Source organism: Kogia breviceps, chromosome 14 (genome assembly GCF_026419965.1).
Source record: "Kogia breviceps isolate mKogBre1 chromosome 14, mKogBre1 haplotype 1, whole genome shotgun sequence".
Classification (NCBI taxonomy): Eukaryota; Metazoa; Chordata; class Mammalia; order Artiodactyla; family Physeteridae; genus Kogia; species Kogia breviceps.
Genome location: NC_081323.1, coordinates 73,899,875 through 73,919,992, shown reverse-complemented (window position 1 = coordinate 73,919,992; position 20,118 = coordinate 73,899,875). Strand labels below are relative to the sequence as shown.

The following is a 20,118-nucleotide window of genomic DNA, read 5'->3' as shown; positions in this document are numbered from 1 at the left end:
ACAATAGAGAATGTTCCCAACAAGGGTACCAGGCTTACTTTTCTATTTCAGAGAGAAGTAACAATTTGAGACGAAAATACTCACACCCCCGCAGACAGATCAAAGGCGCATACCAGCTGGTTTTCTCCCTTTATAAATAATTGTACAATTAGCGATGAAAGAAGGGCCAAGTAAGAGAAATTGCTTGGGGCCAGATGGCCAGCTGATCTCCTTAAGCTGCCTGCTAGGCTGTAAGAGTCTAGAGCCGGTGTCTACACAGTACATACAGTCTGCAGGTCAAATGCAGCCCGCAGCCTGTTTCTGTGTGGCCTGCAAGCTAAGAATGGTTTTTACGTTGTTAAAGCGTTGTTCAAACAAACAAACAAACAAAAAGTGAGAAGCCTGAAGTATTTGCTATCTGGCCCTTTACTGAAAAAGTCTGCCAGCTCCTGATCTAGTGACCTGCCTTGCATCTCTAGTTTCTGAGGACACAGCATTCCAAACCTAGCAGAGAGTTGTCTGCAAACACACCCTACTTATGCTGTTTAAGGCTGAGAACTCCCAAGACCCTGAAGCACAAAGGATCTTGATGATGAAGAAAGAAGCATTTGGTGATATGTGTGCTGCTTGTAATATATCCTGTATCTGTATCTGATGTAACATATCCTCATGGCCCAGCCCTTTCACTCGCAGAGGAAACTTCAAGTTCTTATTTATGGCCACAATGGTCCACAGCATGGTTTCCAATCGGGGGTCTGCAGACTCCTGGAGGAGTGGCTAGCACTGCCTTTAGCCTATTCAGAGTTTTTCTACAAATTATCAAAGGCAAACACCCTCTGGATGGACACAGATCTGGAGAGTACATAGATTGGCCAGGAAATTCCTCCTTTGTGCAGAGAAAAAGCCCCCTCGCCTTTCGGGGCTGGTGCAGCCTCAGGCCAGAGCCTCAGCTTAGCGACCACTGTGCAGGCTGGGTTTCAGCTGCTCTCACCGCTCAGCCAGGCATGGGCACTGCACAGCCTTTATTTTGATAATAAAACTTGACAGTGCCAATCACGGATGCTATGTGTGAATGGAAGAGAATGCTGCATTTGAACAAACTCTGAATAGAGAAAAGAACGTTCAGAGGACACCGCCTTGGGTCCCTGTCTGCCGCACGTGGGCTGCTTCCGTGGAAACCTTTGAGGAGCCTGAAGCTTTACATGGGCTGAACGGAACTGAACAAGCCAAGAGACATGTGTCTGAAAGGAATCAAGTCAATTTCAGGCTTTGGGGTTGGAGGGTAGGGTGAGGGTGGATGCAGTCTAAGGGAGCCGTTTTAAATGGGCTGGAATCATAATGCAGAGAAAAACCTCAGTGAATAAGATCCTCGTGGCTGGACGGCTACGGGTTGCTGTTTTTGTTTTGAAGCTGCCTGGATAAGTACCTGCTCCCCAGAAGGCCGATTCCGTCGATGGCTTCACTGATGGCTCGGGCTCCCCCTGCTGCCCTGGACTGCTCCTGCGTGCTGGTCGCTGTGCCCGTTGCCGCAGTGACGGAGGGCAGCTGAGGGAGGATGGAAAAGCTTATTACACAGATGTCCGAGGCGACCCTCCTGGCCCAAGACACAGCAGAGCCACGGTCAAAGGGACACTCTTCGCAGGCCATCAGTCTTGTTGCGGGAAACTGGGAACAAGAATGAGGGTGAAAGCGACTACCTGGGGCTGATTAGATCTAGAATCCCCTCACACGGTCTTTGCAAAAAAGGTGGGATCTCGGTTTCTTATGATCTGGGAGGTCCCAGGAAATGGTCCGCTTCAATGAGCCATTGAAAAATTTCTCTCATCAAAACCTTTCCCCTCCTCTAGTGAATCTCTGTTCTGTTTGCTACAAAGTAATGGGACTCCATGGGGAATACCAGTTAACAGTAGACCCTTTGATTTTTAATCCTCCAAGCCTTTTCCCCTGCTTTTCCATTTATCATCGAAACTAGAAATGTGCTCTGCTCTTTATCTGCAAATAATTGTAGTCATTGGAAGCTCTGTGAATCAGGGGTCAGCTCATCCAGAAATCCTGGACCGCAGGGTGGGCAGAGGGGCAAACCTGTCAGAAATATTGGCCGGCAATGGTTTCAGATGACTGGGAAGTAATAGAAAAAGTAGGAGCGACGCCAAAAGAAAACCACTAGGTTGCTCTGGGGTGCTGCTCTGCCCGGCACTCTGTTTCATGAGCGTTCTCTCCAATTCCCTACTGTCCACCCCTTATCTTCCCCTGTCCTCTTCTCCTCCACGACTCTCCCACTCCTGGAACAGGCCAGGCTCATTCCCACTTCAAAGCTTTTCCCCTGTTCCTTCCACTTGGAATGCTGTTCCTTTGTTGGCTGGCTCCTTTTTTTTTTTTTGGCTCCTTCTTACTAGACAGGGCTCAGCCTAAATGGGACACCTTCCAAGGGGCCTCCTTGGATCCCCCTGTGGGAGGTAGCCACCATCTTATACCCTGTCACTCTCTCACCCATTAGCACCTTGTATTGCCAGCTCTCTCTGAAGTCACCTTGGTTATATACGGCTTTACTCGTATATACTCGAATCTTGTCTGAAAGCTCCCTGAGGCCAGGGGCTACTCTGGTCTGACTCAGCCACCTCTGTATTCTGAGGACACAGCATAGACTTGGGCACAATCTAACAAAGACATTCCCAGGTGTTTTATTAATTCACGACCATATTTCCTGGGGCCATTTTTGCTGAGATTGGCCTAACTGACCTAGAGAGATGTAGATATAGGTTTATTTATTTAGGATACTAAGATCCTTTTCTGTGTTATCTTGTCAGGAAATGGAAACGTAACAAGGGACTGGAATCAGCAGGTCTGGGTGAGTTCTGGCTTCCACTCGTAACCTCGGGCAACGTGCTTCAGCACGGGTCTCCCCATCTCCCAGATGGGGAGAATGTTGGCATGCTCAGGGAGCACAGTGAGGTCCTGCTGGGACCATGTGGGGAAGGCCCTCTGGAGACTGCTGGCTGCTGTGGGAATGGGGCTCTGCTGTCCCTCTCTGGCCTTCACTGACCTCAGGGGTCTCCTCCTTCAGCAGACCGGTCCATGACTCTGCTGGTGGTCTCTCTGTGCCCTGGAAGGATGGAATCACATGATCTGAGGTCAGAATAAAGCCATCCACTTTACACTCTTCACTGATAGAGGTACAGACCGTCTTGAGGTCATAGACACAAATGTCAGGGGCAAAGGGCCGAGCACCAGGAAAATAGACAACAGATGCTGCTTGATGATCACCCCAACGAGCAGCCCGCCAACAGGGCCTGGGGAGCAACTAGCGGTGTGGACGGGGCCGTAGGATTTCAGGCAGGCAGATCTCAGCCACTTCCACAGACATGCCATGAGAAAGCCACCCCGACTCCCTGGGTGCCATCAGCCATATCTATAAAACAGTGTGATGAAACCAGCCCTGCCTGTTTCAGGGCTACTGTGAACATCAAGTTAAGGTAAAGGATTTCAACAGGTGAGTCAGGGAACATGTTTCAGAGAAAGGATGTAGACATTGAGGGATGTCCAAGGCCTCCAGTCCCCCAGAGACCCCCGCTCCACCCCACCATCCATCCTCCTGTTTGCTGCTCAAAGCCGAGGGCTGCGGGCACCAACTCAAACACCTGTAGGGCCAGAGGGGCTTCCTGAGAAGGTGAAGCAGGCCAGGAGCAGGACATTAAGGAGTGGTGAGGACTGCGGAGGCCGGAAGGGCTCATGCTCTGGGGAAGGGGGTCTTTCCAGAGAAGCCAGAGCTGGTTGTTTGTGCCATTCTGTCTCTGACCCACCAATGTTCAACTGTAGTTGAAGGTATTCAGAGTTTGTAAGGAAATCAGCAAGAACTGGGAGGTATATTAGCGTCCAACTTAGGCTTAGGAGACAAAAGATGGAAAGGAGGTGGAGGAAATGGGGACTTCGACGGGTCAGTTTAGCTGTGCATCAGACAGTGGGTGTGCTGCTTGGTCTAAGGTCAGGGATGCCTCCACTGCTCCCTCTCCTCACCATGTGCTCTTTGTAAGCACCGCTCAGACACTGCCTGGTCCGCCCAAGTCCTTCCCCATCCTTTCCCTCTGCCTGGGAACGCACCTGTGGTGGGCTGGCAGGGGGCTCAGGCTTTCTGCTGAGGATCGCCCTCTGCAGGGCTTCGTTCTCCACCTGGATGGCTCTGAGCACGGCTGAGGCGTCCTCCTCTCGGTCCTCAGCCTTGCACACGAGTTTTCGGGCTGCTGATAGGGGTCTCTCTCGGTGGCTTCCAGGTCCTGGGGGCAGAAAACGGGGGGTGAGCCTTTAGATTGCACTCTTGGAGGGTAGTTCCAAATCGATTAGACTCAAAATGAGGAACATTCTATAAAAACAACTGGCCCATACTCTCCAAAAATGTCAAGGTCAAAAAAGACAAAAGATAGCCTGGAGAGCTGCTCTAGATGAAAGCAGACGGGGCAGACATGGCAGCTGAATGCAATGGCGATCCTGAGGCTGGATCCTGGGTCGGCAAATATCCCTGTAAAGAACATTATTGTAGCAAGTGGAGAAATCCGAGTAGAGTCTGTGACCTGGCTAATAGTATTGTATTAATGCTAAATATTCTGAATTTCACATGTAAGTGCACTGTGGCAATGTAAGATGAATGCCCATGTTCTTAGGAGATACATACTGCAGCGTTCAGGGTAAAGTGGGATGCTGTCTACAATTTAATCTCAAGCGATTTAAAAATACACACATGCAGAGCAAATATAAAGCAATTGCAGCAAAATGTTAACAACTGGTGAACCTGGGGGAATGGGAATGTCATTTGTACTGTCCTTGCAACTTGCCTTTACATCTAAAATTGAAATAAAAAGTTAAAAAGTTAGCCCTCTAACAAAGTGCCTATAAGGACTAATACCTGACATTGTGAAGAAGGATGGGTATTTGGGAATATTTTTGCTTTGCTTCATATTTGCATGGGCACTAAGAGTTACAAAGAAATTACTCCTCAACTGACGAAAAAAAGTATTGCACGGCTGTAGTCGATTCTGGAAGTTCTAGTGAGTGGAACACTGATTTTATAATATGCAAAAATATTTGCAATATATGAAAAAGTACCCAACAAGACTGGTTGGAAAAAAATACATTATGGTACGTTTACCCAATGGAATACTACACATCTGTAAAAAGAAAGGCATTCTAAAATATCTATAGATAAATATGGTGACCTGAGTTTGCTTCATAATCACGTGGGGTGTGGGAGTGGGTGCAGATGAAATTGGCCATCAATTGACCATTGCCAAGGTCGGGTAATGAACATGGGGGGTTATGATAACATCCTCTCAATTACTTATGTTTGGATTCTTTCTCTGTTAAAAAAAAAAAATCTCCATTTAAAAATAGAACTGCCCAAAATGTTTCCATTGGGATGTTTAAAGAGGCTTTAACCTACTGAATTTCATCCCCTTGGCAAATATTTATTGAGTGCCACTCTGCCAGGCTCTGTTCTTAGCACTGGGGACACAGCAGCGACCGTTCAGATCAAGACCCTTGCCCTTGTAGAGAGAGGCAACAGGCAGAGAAACAATAAATACTCCAGGGAGTTCCATGTCAGAAAATGATATGGAAAAACAAGAAATGCAGAGCAGGGTAACAGAGGTGGGGCGAGCAGGGTGGCAGGGTTGGCCTCACAGAGCGTTGGGGAAGTGTGGTCCAGGAACCAGTGCGAAGTGAGAGGCCTGAGAAGGGGTGGGGAGGGCCACGGCAGGGCCTCGGAGGACACTGTAAGGCCATTACTCCGAGAGAAATGGGGAGCCACCGAAGGCTTGAGAGCAGGGGACCTGATTTGACTTAGGTGCTGAGTGGAGAACAGAATGAAGGGAGGTGAGGGGGAAAGCAGAGAGGCCAGTTAGGGCTCCTGCAGCTGTCCGGTGCAGGGGGGACACAGAGTGTGGTCAGTTTCTGCGTGTATGTTGCAGACAGAGCCAACAGGATTTCCTGACAGAGTAGATGTGGCTGGTGCAGAAAGAGAGTCAAGAATGATGCCAAGGTTCTGGCCTGAGGGAAACAAGATGATGGGGCTGCTTTCAGTTGAGCTGCGGAGGGCTGTCAGAGGAGCAGGTTTGGAAGCGAAGAGCAGGGGCAGCTTGGAGCCCAGAGATGTGATTTTGGCATCAGGGTGGAGCTGTCGAGTTGGCCTGTACACACACGAGTGTGGAGTTTGGGAGTGTGGTCTGGGCTGGAGATGTGAATTCAACATAGGCAACTGGGTTGCATCATTTAACAATAGTATCAAAGACTGACATTAACGCTGGCCTATAACTAACTAACTGGGAATTGATAGCTATGACTTCTCTGGGGAGATACAGATATAGATATAGGTATAGATATAGATATAGATATAGATATAGATATAGATAGCCTGGTACAAAGGCTTGTTAAAAACCAGCAACCTGGGCTTACCTGGTAGCACACTGGTTGAGAGTCCGCCTGCCAGTGCAGGGGACACGGGTTCGAGCCCTGGTCTGGGAAGATCCCACATGCCGCGGAGCAACTAAGCCCGTGCGCCACAACTACCGAGCCTGTGCTCTAGTGCCCGTGAGCCACAACTACTGAGCCCATGTGCCCCCAACTACTGAGCCCACGCGCCTAGAGCCCCCGCTCCGCAACAAAAGAAGCCACCACAATGAGAAGCCTGCACACCGCAACGAAGAGCAGCCCCCGCTCGCCACAACTAGAGAAAGCCTGTGCGCAGCAATGAAGACCCAACGCAGCGCGCAGCAACGAAGACCCAACGCAGCCAATAAATAAATAAAATTTGAAAACAAACAAACAAAACCCAGCAACCTTCCATCTCATGACCTCAGTAAACAGGCACCGCTGATTATTAGAGATTTAGTTGAAGCCCTTTATCCTCCTGCTGTGTTAGAATTTGCATCTGAATGAGACTTCAAGTAGCAACACCAAGAATGGCTTTGGCAGGAGAGGGAGTATAGCCAGGTACTGGGTTGATGGAAAAGCTAAGCTAAAATGAGGGGACACCAATTTCTTCCAGGCATCCAGGAGAGGGGCTTTGGATGTGAATGCCCAGGGACCAGGCAGGCACTCTGAGTGAGTGAGACTGAACTCGGGGTGGTGGGGGGGGAGATGGGAGGCAGCTAAGCCACTGCCCAGCTCCAGCTAATGCCTGCCAGACACAGCTGTGCTTCTAGCATTGCCAGGTTTTTCTCCAAGAAAAGTTAGAATCTGAAGTTTATGTGAAATCCCCCTGAATTTATTTGCTCATAAAGTATTTCAGTTTTTAGGAAACGTGAAAGCCAACAGAACCCGAGGGCTGGTCTAATACAGGTCACAGCAAGTCCAAGCTGCTCCTCCAGGAAAGTCAAGGGCAGCTGGCTGGATGGTTGGCTGGGTGATAACGGCAGTGGGTCATTCTCTGACTTTGATGGACTCTCGCTGTGGCTCCAGTACTGCTCCTGGGGACATAGAGTAAGGCACTGATGGCAATGTGACCTGCAGTCAAGGCTGCTTTAACTCTGTTTTCCTTTCTTATCAGCTACTCGGCTTGCTCTGCAACTTGAGGGATGAGAAGGTGAGAGCTGGAAGGAGCTGATGGAGGTGGGGATTCTCATCGCTATGGAAACACTGTGGGTCCAAGGGGTGTGGTAAGGCCACTGGGATCTTCCTCACGCAGGTCCCTGAAGCAGCTGGGAGGACAGGAAAAGAGAGTGAAAGCAAAGAAGTGGCCTTGAGCCCCTCTGGAGCTGGAACTGAGGAATCCTGAAGCACCAACACATCCTCTCCCCAAGCGGAGCTGAAGCAGAACTGGGTTCCCTGCAAGGCACGGGCATTAATGACACAGGCTCTCAACTGTCACTACACTGTGGGATAAGATGCTGCTCTGGGTGCCGGGGTACAGACGTGGGTGGGAAAGGCATGTCCCTGTCCTCACAGACCTCACAGTCATGGGGCAGAAACAGACACAGATCAGGCACACAGGACACGCCAGCAGCAGGTGATGAGTGCTGGGGAGGAAAATCAAGTGGGATAAGAGCTAGAGATGACAGGAGGGGGAAGGACACTATTTCAGACACTTGGTCAGGGAAGGTGACCTCTGAGCAGAGACCTGAAGGCGGTGAGCCTTGTGAATACCCATATGGGGAGGCTGTTCCAGGCCAAGCGAGCAGCAGGTGTCAAGGCCCTGCGATGGGCGGAGCTTGGCACAGGGAGGAATGGCAGGGGGGCTGGCCTCGGGGGGATCGAGGGGAAGCCTGAGGGGCAGCGGGGGGTGGACAGGTCTCATGGGACCCTGAGGCCACGTAAGCCCCAGAGGCCTCCTGCTACTCCAGGAGGCCACGCCCACCTTGTTTGCTGCTATGCCCTGGCTCCCGGCATTATGATCGTTGTCACATGAATGAATGGAAAATGATTTCAATTGCGAACCTTGTCAATCTCAGTATTTGCGAATATCATTAAAACATATCATTTCCTCCTCCACCTGCAGTAAAGCAGAGCTGAGAAATTCAAGGCCCCTTCAGATCCTACAGAAAGTCCTGTAAATCAGGGCTGAGGATCTTCTGTACAGCTAAACAAATGCGCCAGCAATCTGACACTGGGGGTGCGAACCCCAGCAGCAGTGCGAGGCTCGGGCAACACCAGGATAAGGAGAACCTGAGATTCGTAAGCTCCTCCTGCATTTCCTGCCTAGAGCACTTACAAAGTCAGTCGAAGGAGAGCCCCTGCGTGGTGGCCCTTGCCTATTTATTGTCAGTATGTGGGCAAGAGCCCCGTCCGCTTGTGCCTCAGTGGTCTGGGGCTATGGTGGAGCATCGCGCCCAACATAACTATCTGTTCTTGGCCACTACAACCCTATGATCATCTCTTCTTGGAAAAGGATAATCAGGAAGGCATTTTCTTCCAGCGGGGTTCAGCTTTGTCTGCACAAACTCTTCTGCCCTGAGCGCCTTTCATCTGGGAGGGAATGCTCCTGCAACAACACGATCATTGGGTCCTGCCTGTGCCCTTTGAGTCATATTAGGCTAAGAAGATGCTTTTAAAAATTAAATCAGCCTTTCTCTGAGTGAAGGTCAATGCCACAGCTCCACCACCAGAGCTCTCCCCACCCATGGCTTCCCAGAAACGCGTGTACACAGTGCCCGTGTCCTCCTGAATCACATTCCCGCTGCCCGGCTGTGTAGACTGTGCGTTTCCTCATTGCACACGAGGTCACTGCCTTTTGATTCCATTGGAAGTTCTCCTTGCTCGCTTGGGTGAGCCGTTTCTGCACTGGCCTGAGCACCAGTGAGGGTGGATTTATTCTCATCACAGATCTGGAGAACGGTGGATTTATTCACACAATAAATCGGTGCCACCAGCAAAAGGCAAATGGCACATTTTAATTTATCCCAAGCTGCTCTTTTCTGGTTGAAAACCACTCCTCTACTGTTAACTTCACTTTCTCTTTGCTTCACTAGAACTTGGCTTTCATCTCTCTTGCAGGGAAACAAAAGAGCATATCACTTCAGGAGATTTACCATGAATGCAGCACATGTCACAAAGAAGACGTGAGGACACGGGGGCTGTCCTGTCAGCTCACCAGCCAGGCGGCTTCTTCCCACTCGCCAGCTATGACTCGAAAGGCTCAAAGTCAGAGTCTCAGCAAAATAACCCCTTCCCACATGCAAGGGACTTTTGAGATCACCTGGGAATCCACTGAAAAGGCAAACATTACATCTGAGAATCACAAGGGTCTAACGGAGAGCTCATAGGCTGGCAGCCCAAAGGCTGAAGCCAGCCTGCAGATTGCGTTGTGTGACTTTTTTTAAAAATTGGAAACAGATGCTAAGTTTAAAAAAAGAATAGGAAATCCACCTGGAAATCAGGATTCCTGACGTCTCTTGAAAAGTCCTATGATCTGACGTGGCAATCGTGAGCTGGGGAGCAGGGCCTGCTGCAGACGGGGGGCATCAGTGGTGGTCACGTGCATGTCAGCCTGGAAACTGTGCACGATTTGTGCGGTGAAAGGTCCAGGGAAACAGCTGGCTTAGCCCTATTTTGTCCTGAGCTGCACATACTCCCTCTAAAATCCAACCAGGAGGGGGAAGGGGGCTGCCCGCTGGGACAATAGCTTACATCTGAGTAATCCAGAGCCTCTGCATTTTAAGTTGGCTCAGCCTCAGCAGGCTACACACTTCCCACAGCGTAGGAGACAGCGACAAATGGCCACAAATGCCTCCCACCTGCAATGTGCCACATCGCCCTGTGACGCTGCAGCATCTCCCATCAAAAGGTGGGTGGAATCTGTTTCTCTAGCTGGGCATGGCCTGGTGACTTCCTTTGGCCAACAGGTCCTTAGCAGTCACGACCAAGCAGAGCCTAACTTAAGAAAGCACTTACATGCTGGGGTGTGTCCTCTCGGGCTGCCTGGAGACCACCAGCCACTGGATAATGAGACCACGTGGAGCAGAGACGAGGTGTCCCAGCTGAGGTCCTTGGGCCAGCAGAACCACCAGACACTGTGAGGGTGGCTGTGAGAGACCAGCCAGCCAGGCACCCACTATGGAACCGGCCAGCCCCCCTGCAGCAATAATAAAAGCATTGTTGCTTGCAGCCACTGCAGTGTGGAGGGGACTGTTAGGCAGCAAGAGATAGTTGATACACCTGGCTTGTCCAGGCCTGTGCTCTTCTCATCTCTGAAGCTTATTTGGGGGCCTCTCCACAGGCAGATGCTGTCTGTAACCCTTAATACTCATTCTGCTGCTGCTGTCTCTTTGTGAGCCCAGGAATGCACGTGATTTTTAATGATTTTTCAAGGAAGGCAGTCAGCCCCCATCTCCCCATCCCTGACTAGATGACTTTACTCTTTCCTCGCATGTTACAGTCCTTTGCTCCGCACCTGGCCACTGAAGAATTTGTAGCAAAGTGTCCGGTGTGGTTAATTTTTGTAAGAAATGAGCAGCAGTTGCTTTCGTCCTCCCAGCAGCAGTGACCTTCACCGCATCCACGTTTCCCTTCAGGGAACCATCTCTTCTCCATCTTCTCAGTCTACATGCTTTTGATGGATCTGGATCTGCCCCCACTCCTGACCCTGCCTGGGCCCTTGAGAGAACAGGTACCTCTCCCTGACTAGAGACTGGAGATCGGTTCAGGGTAGAGCTGGTTCTTGGACTCTGCTGGAACTATTTGGAGAGGAGCAGTCCCTTTCCCCTGGGGTTGCTAAGTCAGTAAATGCGAGCCTGGAGCCACCAGGGACCATCTCCGGACCATACCTGAGACTACAGATGTGGTTCTCAAAGTGTGGTCCCTGGAGCAGTAACATCAGTATCACCTAGGAACTTGTTAGGAATTGAAACACTTAGGCTCCACCCTAGATGCACTGAATTAAAAATTGGGCAGGGTCCAACAATCTGGTTTTAATTTGCTTGGCCAATAATTCTGATACATGTTCAAGTTTGAGACCTACTGGACTCAAAAAGTAGGGCTAAGTGATGAAGAAACAGTTCCTGGTGATAGCATCATCTGAGTACCTGGATTGCACCATGCCTGAGGGCAGATCTATAGTCCTGGACTTTTCAGGTCTCTGAGCAATACATTTTCCTTTGTTGCTTCAGCCAGTTTGGATTTCTGACACTTGCTATTAATAATGAACACTGACATATGTTATGAGACTCTGGACTTTGGCAGAATGGTCTTCCTGCTGCAGGTTTTCTTGAGAGAAATGCTAACTGAGCTAACTGCAGTGCTGTTAGGGTCTTCTAATTCATTCATGCTGAGGGGTGTTACTTTATTTCTGTGGTTGGCAGCTTGTCTGGGAAAAGTGGCTCAGATATATAACTTCCCTAGAGCACTCTGACAACTTGGACAGTAAACTTTCTGCATTAAAGACTGATGTTCTTTCACCTTCAACAAGACAACAGGTCTCTGGAAGTTTCCTGGAAGGCTTATTGATAGAGACCAAAGTAACCCAGGGCATGAGGCCCTTTCATTAGAACAAGGGACAATTATAGTGATAGAGAGGAATTAAGCTCTCGTGGAGTTGCACCATATGTACATTTAATTGACATAAATTCAATTTTATGAACTTGGTCAAAGATAAAGGAGCAAGGAGAGAAATAACTTTTTTAAGAGGGCAGGCAATAGGTTACACTTATGGTAATGGCAGGCTATCTAATCCAGACCAACCTGTCCCTGGAGCACAACTAGAAAACCTGGACCAAATAGTAGTATAAAAATCTGTTTATAAAAAGAAATCTGTTTGAAGGCATGGAGAGTGAACAGGGCTGTGAAGGGTTACAGGCAGGAGAACAGAAACCTAGAGAGGTGACCCCAGCACCTGGGAAGTGTTTCCCCTCATGGTGCTGCTGATTCTAAGAGCTGTTGCAAGGCTGAGAAACTGAAGAGAGCTGGTGACAGACTCAGGGCTACAGTCTGAGAGTCAGGGTGACCTAGAAAGAGCCAGGTGTGAAGGGCCCAGAAAGGTTAACAATGTAGGCAAATCTAAATTACTGTTGACTATTTTAATAATAATAATAATGATGATGTCTGGTGAGGTTTAATATCTAGAGAGAATTAAAATGCATGACAATAATAGCATTTAATTTTGGATGGGAGTAAATGGAGTTACAGAGTTGTAAGGTCTCCATTGAATGAGAAGTGGTAAACTTGCTAATTTAAAGTAGACTCTAATAAGTCAAGAATACATGTTGCAATCTCTGGTAATGACTAAAGAATAGTAAAAGAATGTATAACTAACAAGCTAATAGAGAAGAAAAAAGAGGGATAATGTAAAGTAATCAGTTCAGAATAGGGCAAGAAAGGAGAGAAAAAGGAACATAAAACAGGCGGAACAAATAAAAAGCAAACAATAAAATTGTAGATTTAAACTCAAATATATCTGCAATTACATTAAACGTAAATGGACTAAATGTGCCCATTAAAACACATAGATTGTTAGAGGATAAAAATAAAAACCAATTACATGGGGTTTACAAGAGACAAACCCCAATGTAAGGATGCAGAATGTTTGAAATGAAAGGATGAAAAAGGATACGCTACATAAACACTAACCAAAAGAAAGCTGGTCAACTTTAAGACAAAAGCATTATTAGAGTGAAAGAGACAACACATGGTGATAAAAGGTTCAGTTCACCAGGAAGATATAAAAAGGCTGATTTTGTATGCCCCCCAGAAAGACATCCCCCCCACAAACAGAAAGTAAAGTATCTAAGCAGTCCAGATTTTTCCTGGACATGTGAGAGCTGGTTTGAGTCTTCTGTCCTTTCAGCAAGTCTCAGGGTCCTGTGCCTCTGGAGGTACAAATATCTCAGTGACCTCAGCATAATGCCAGTGCTTAAAGTCACATTTTTCCTACAACCAGACCCTAAACAAGGCCAACTGCTTCATCTGGGGCTTGACCAAGAAGCTGTGATTGTCCCCACCCTGGAGGAGCAATGACCCTCTTGGGCTTAAGGAGAGGTGATATGGCTGTATGAGGTTTTCTAGATGGAGCCACATATGCTGCACTTGATCATCAGTCTGAGGTATTTTCAAGGGTAGCTTTAACCACCTGCCTGTTTTTTGACCTTCAGAACCTCATGGTTCTGAGCCAGGTTTTGAACACTGGCTTTACCACTTACTGGCTGTGTGACCTTGGACAGATTCCTCAACCTCTCTGTGCCTTGGTTTCCTCTGTATAATAGTGTTGATAATAGCAGTACCTACTACACGGGGTTGTTTGGGTGATTAAATGCAAGATTAACACGTGTGGTACAAAACACAGCCTGGGAGCTGGTTCAGTGCTTTGTAAGTGCTGGTTCTTCATTTTATTACCCAGAAATGTAAATATTTAGTGATCATGGCCTGCACATGAAGGAGGGAGATCCCAGTGAGCCCAGTAGGATGGCTGGGAAGGGTGCTTGACTGCCACTGTGCTGCTCCCACTCTACCAGGGGCTCTGGAAGTTTCCTGCACAGTGGCACTCTACCCTTGGTTTCATTTCTTTTAACAACTTGTCTTGGAGGAATTTTCTAAAAAGCCATTTTTAAATTTTTCACATAGAGTGAACACCAGCAGTACAGACTGGAGTCCTGTCAACTCGAGCAGTGGTCAGTGGAGCCAGTCCAGGTGTAGAAGAAACAATGGCTCAGGGCTTGCCCTCCACACTCTCCACCAGTTGACCCTGAGCAAGGACTTGCTCTGAGCCAGGTGCTCCTCTAAGCAGTCTATCCTCCAGTCCTTTAATCCTTATACTGACCCCCAGAGGACAGTCTTACTCTTATCCCTGTTTGGCAGATGGGAGAGTGAGGCCCAGAGAGGTAAAGTAACCTGCCCAAGGTCACAGAGCTGGTAGGTGGATGGGCAGGATTTGTACCAGGTGGTCAGGCTGCAGAGTCTGCCAGGCCTATTTTCTGCCAGGGTTTCTGGGCTGGTGGGCTGTCAGCCCAGAGCTGCTGGTGGGCTGTCTCGCCACCCTAAGAGCCTTTCTAAGAATGCAGGGCATAAAGGAGAAGCTGAGCCAAGAGGTGGGGAGAGGCAGACTGCTGACATACTTTAATTACTGGAGTCTGGCTTTGCCCAAAGATCACACCACCTTTGAAAGTTCATTTACATGGGTTGTATGTAGATGCTTTCCCTTCAATCCACTCTTTTTATCATTTGCTATCTAAACTGCTTTGCCTTGTATTAGTTCAGTCTTTTCCGCCCATCACTTTGGGGCTTGATAAGGGTTAATCAGGGAACACCTGGGTGCCACCTTAGCCAGACCTCCACCTGCAGCTCTGCCTCAGGGCTCCACCGGCACCCAGAGCCTCCTGAGCCAGAGCACTGGAGGGTCAACACGACCAGGCACAGCCCACAGCCCAGGACCGAAGGGAGGGTCCCTCACCCACCCCGGGGTGGGGGCAGGCTTCTGCTCAGCACCGCCCCCTGAGCTCCCCAGCCAGGTGGAGCTCCACTTGCCCAGTGAACCTGCTTGGTGATGAAGCCAGTTTGGGCTCCTCCCCTTTCTTGTCCCCTTCCAGGAACCACCTCCCAACTAGATTACTTGTTCTGGAATCCTTATCTCAGAGTCTGGTTCTGGGGAATCCAAACCAAGACAATATTTACATAGCAGGGAAAAAACGCTCAGTAAGTGGAAGGATTGTTATCACTTCCTCCGCCTCCTTCCATCTGCCCTGAGCTGCTGGGAAAAGAGCTTCAAGCCTCAGGCCTCACGCATGGAGTGCACTGGTCCAGATCTGGGAACGGTGACTGTTTGGAGTAGGGGTTGCTTCCTGCCACCAGGTCCCTTGGCCCGTCCCTGCAGGAAACAGTCCCTCCGGCTCCTCAGTAAACGCGGATGGTATGTCATGGCCACAGAGGTCACTTGTCTAACAAGGCTGGCTGCCTGGGGCTGGATTTTGCCCTAGGCACCCCACAGTTCCAAATTCTTAAGACACCAGGATGCCTTGAACTCTCTGAGGTTCTTTGGATCACAGAAATCAGAAGCAAGTTGCCCTCACAGAGTCACTCCGGCCACTAGTTTGGATCCACAGCATCAGACTGAGATGTGTCATCTGCAGCCTCCAGTGTGTGCAGTCTGCTGGTTAGGGACACAGCAGTGGAGTCACTCCACCAGGGTTTGAGGCCTACATCTGCTGCTTTCCAGCTGTGTGAATCACCTGCTCTGTGCCTCAGTTCCTCATCTGAGAAATGGGCACAACTGGAGAACCCACCTCAAAGTCCGGTGATAAGGATTATAATTTACCCACACGTATAAATTACATACATAATTTACTTATACGGTAAGTCCCCTACATACGAATGAGGTCTGTTCCGAGAGTGGGTTCGTAAGTCCAAGTTATTCATAAGTCCAACAGAGTTAGCCTAGATAGCCAACTAACACAATCAGCTATATAGCGCTGTACCGTAATAGATTTATAATACTTTTCACACAAATAATACATAAAAAACAAACACAAAAAATAAAGAAAACATTTTTAGGGGACTTCCCTGGCAGTCCAGTGGTTAAGACTCTGTGCTCCCAATGCAGGGGTTGTGGGTTCGATCCCTGGTTGGGGAATTAAGATCCCACATGCCGTGCACGGTGTGGCCAAACAAACAAACAAACAAAAACAAAAACAAAACGTTTAAAATCTTACAGTACAGTACCTTGAAAAGTACAGCAGTACAGTACAACAGCTGGCATCCAGGGGCTGGCGTCGAGTGAACAGGCAAGAAGAGTTACTGACTGGAGGAGGGGGAGGAGGTGGGAGATGGTAGAGCTGAAGGATCATCAGCAAAAGGAGACGGAGGGCAGGCTGCAATTTCACTGAAGCCTGACGTTGATGGAATGCATGTTCACACCTTTGAAAGTTTGCAACTTGAAGGTTCGTATGGAGGGGACTTACTGCATATAGATGAGGAAATTTCATATAGAATTTATATATATATATATATATATATATATAAGTAAACTATATAATGTATATAAGTAAATGATAAGTAAACACATAGTAAATTGTAATAAATAAAAGCTTACAATGGTGGCTGGCTCATGGTAAGTACTCAATCAATGGACCCCCTCACTTCATTAGAAGGGTGGCACACGGACCTTTCACCAAAAACTCCTTTGTACCTTTAGAATGTAGTATCATCTGCATGTATTGTTACCCATACAAAGTAAGCAAATTTTTGTTTTTAAAAGCAAAAACAAAAATAAAACAATTTTCAATTATAACCACATCTTGGTTGTAGACCCAGAAAGTAACTGTGACAGTTAATTTTAGGTGTCCACTTGACTAGGCCATGGGGAGCCCAGCTATTTGGTAAACATTATTCTGGATGTTTCTGAGAGGGTGTTTGGGGGTGAGATTAACATTTTAATTGACAGAAGAAAACAGACTGCCCTCCATAGTGTGAGTGGGCCTCAGCCAATCCTCCCATGAATAAGAGAGAGTCCTCCAGCAGACTGCCTCCGGATTTCATATGCAGCACGGGCCCTTCCTGCCTGATGGCCTTCGAACTGGAACACTGACTTTTCCTAGGTCTCCAGCCTGCTGACCCATCGTATAGATCGGACTTGGAAGCCTCCATAATTGCATGAGCCAATCCCTTACAACAAATTTCTCTCTGGGGGAGGGAAGGACTGGGAGTATGGGGTTAGCAGATGAAAACCATTACATACAGAATGGATGGACAACAAGGTCCTACTGGATAGCACAGGGAACTATATTCAATATCCTGGGGTAAACCATAATGGAAAAGAATATATAAAAGAATGTATATATGTGTATAACTGAGTCATTTTACTGTGCAGCAGAAATTGACACAACATTGTATATGAACTATACTTCAGTTTAAAAAAATTAAAAAAATAAATGTCTCGGGCTTCCCTGGTGGCGCAGTGATTGAGAGTCCGCCTGCCGATGCAGGGGACACGGGTTCGTGCCCCAGTCCGGGAAGATCCCACATGCCGCGGAGCGGCTGGGCCCGTGAGCCATGGCTGCTGAGCCTGCGCGTCCGGAGCCTGTGCTCCGCAACGGGAGAGGCCACAACAGTGAGAGGCCCTCGTACCACAAAAAAAAAAAAAAAAAAAAATGTCTCCACCTCTCTCTATATACGTATATGTATGTATATATATGCATATGTATATACACACACATCCTATTGGTTCTCTTTCTCTGGAGACGATGACCAATAATACATTTGCTAAAGGTCAGCTCAGGCCTCGGGGAGGAGGGTGATGAAGCAAGGACTCCTCCATCACGGCACCCCACTGACCCAAAGCCCAATCCCAACTGCTCGCGGGTGGGCACAGAACTCTTACTTGAGCATGCCCTCTCCTGGTCTGGGAACACGGTCAGGGGCTGTGGACTCAGGTTTGGCTCAGGTTTGCTGGGAATGAAGACCTCAGCATTGTCCTTCCGCTTAGCAGATAAATTCCTTTCCTTTTTATTACCTGTAAAAACACAATAGTTTATATGTCAAACACTGAGGGCAGGCAGAGTTGGGAAATTCTGCTCCAGCACCTGTTTATTTGGGCGTTCACTTATTCATTCAACAAATACTGATGGAACCCCTGCTCTGTGCCAGGCACCGTGCTAGTTTCGGATTTGTTGCAGACAACAAAACAAGTTTGCTGAGAGCCGTCATGTGCCAAGTACCACGTTTTGGTAAATAAGTGAATTCTTCTAGGACACACACAGGTTTTCAAGTTTTAACATTTCTGAATAGGGACAAGTCTTATAAACAATGGGGTACTGGGTTTAGCTGGCAGCAAGATACATAAAATAGTGATGTAACCAAGGATATGCAAGAGCAGGAAAAGTATAGTAGAATATGTTTGCTGCCCTCGAGGCACATTCTCACCGAGGAAAAGGATGGCTGAATGCATAAGAGAGCAGGGCTGGCACAGAAGAAGGGATCCACTACCAGGGTCACAGAGGAGCATGCAGCCTGGAGGATGGGGCTGGCAGGTGTGTAGCCGACAGTGAAGAGAACGCTTACAGATGACCAGGGTGTCTCCAGGGCACAGAACTGGGGGGCATTCAGACACAGGGAACAGTGTGTGTGAAGGCTTGAGAGCTGACATGCATGTGGCAGGTGAGTGGCTAGGGTCTGGGCTGGCGAGAGGCGCCAGACAGTGATTTATAGCCATGATTTATAGTCAGTGTTTCCCAAAGTGGGGTACCTGGGCCACTGGTGAAATAGGTGATGACTGGGACTTCCCTGGTGGTGCAGTGGATAAGAATCCACCTGCCAAAGCAAGGCACATGTGTTTGATCCCTGGTCCGGGAAGATCCCACATGTCGCGGAGCAACTAAGCCCGTGCACCACAACTACTGAGCCTGTGCTCTGGAGCCCGTGAGCCGCAGCTACTGAGCCCACGTGCCACAACTACTGAAGGCAGCATGCCTAGAGCCCGTGCTCTGCAACAAGAGAAGCCACTGCAGTGAGAAGCCCGCACACCGCAACAAAGTGTAGCCCCCGCTCGCTGCAACTAGAGAAAGCCCACGCACAGCAATGAGGACCCAACGCTGCCAAAAATAAGTAAAATTTTTAAAAAGAAAACAATTATCTATCTTAATGTGTATGGGAAAAAAATAAGCAACCAGTGTATCAAACCTTGATTTCATGTATATTATTGTGTGGAACAATCTTAGAATTATGAAAGAAAAGAAAGAAGGAGTGAGGAAGGAAGGGGTGAGGAGGTGGAGAGAAAAGGAAAGAAGGAAAGAAGAAAGATGACTGGTTTCAATGACAGCTAAAAAATAGTATGAGTGGTCTGTGAATTGGCAAAAGAAAAAAAAATTGTGAAGAAGGTTTGCAAATGGCACAAGTCTGGGTAAAGTGGCTCCAGGCAGGAAAGCAGCCCAGGGGGCAGCGAGGCAGTGGCTAAATGGAATAAAGAGAAAAAGCAGGGAGAACAGTTAGGTCCCTGGACTTGGGAACCTCCAGCCTGGGAAGGCAGAAAACCTGGGAAGTGTCTGCTCAAATTCAGAGGAAATCCTGGGGCCTGTGGTGGCCCAAAGGAGGGAAACCCCAGAATCAAGGGCGCTATGGGATTCTTGGGAGCTCAGGGTAGATGTTGGGGATGAATGTGGGGTCTGTCCGACTTGCACTAACCTCTCTGCTATCCCCCCTTGACGTTGCAAAGGACACGTGTTTCTCTACACTTTCTCAAGTGGCTGCTCCCTGGTTGGCCTGATATCCAGGGCCCAAGGGCAGACCTGTGTGTGAGCGAGAAGCCACCGTGTCCAATGGGACAAGACAAAGAATGGAGAGGGGCCAATGCCCAAACGGAGATTGGTTGTCTAAGTGCTGAAAATATGCTGATGGTGGTAAGAACGACAGCCAGCATGTATTCAGTTCAGCCTCCTGAGTGCCCAGGCACCGGGGCAGGTCCTTGGCACACACTGTCTCATGTGTTTCCCCAGCCATCCTACTGGGTGGAGGGTAGGTAGAATAATGGACCTCAAAAATGGTCACATCCTAATTCCCGGAAGCTGTGAATATGTTAGGCTACAAGGCAAAGGGGAATTAACTGTGCTCATCAGCTGACCTTAAACTAGGGAGGTTATTTTGGATTATTCCGCTGGACCCAATGTAATCACAAGGGTTCTTAAAAGTGGAAGAGGGACAGAGTTTCAGTTTGGGATGATGAAAAACTTCTGGTGATAGATA

The 20,118-nt window shown here is 48.4% G+C and overlaps 1 protein-coding gene across 5 annotated transcripts in view; it reads right to left on the bottom strand.

The window, feature by feature from the left end:
- KATNIP (katanin interacting protein) overlaps nucleotides 1-20,118 on the bottom strand; it is a 194,950-nt gene that overhangs the window by 76,880 nt on the left and 97,952 nt on the right. For 4 of the 5 annotated variants that reach the window (XM_067012513.1, XM_067012514.1, XM_067012515.1 and 1 more), the window contains exons 8-11: nucleotides 17,762-17,893; nucleotides 4,078-4,250; nucleotides 3,023-3,082; nucleotides 1,406-1,524 (exon numbers count right to left, since the gene is read on the bottom strand). In XM_067012513.1, coding sequence (XP_066868614.1) covers nucleotides 1,406-1,524; nucleotides 3,023-3,082; nucleotides 4,078-4,250; nucleotides 17,762-17,893 — 484 coding nt within the window. The remainder of the gene's footprint in view (nucleotides 1-1,405; nucleotides 1,525-3,022; nucleotides 3,083-4,077; nucleotides 4,251-17,761; nucleotides 17,894-20,118) is intronic. The other variant, XM_067012516.1, reaches the window with a different exon arrangement.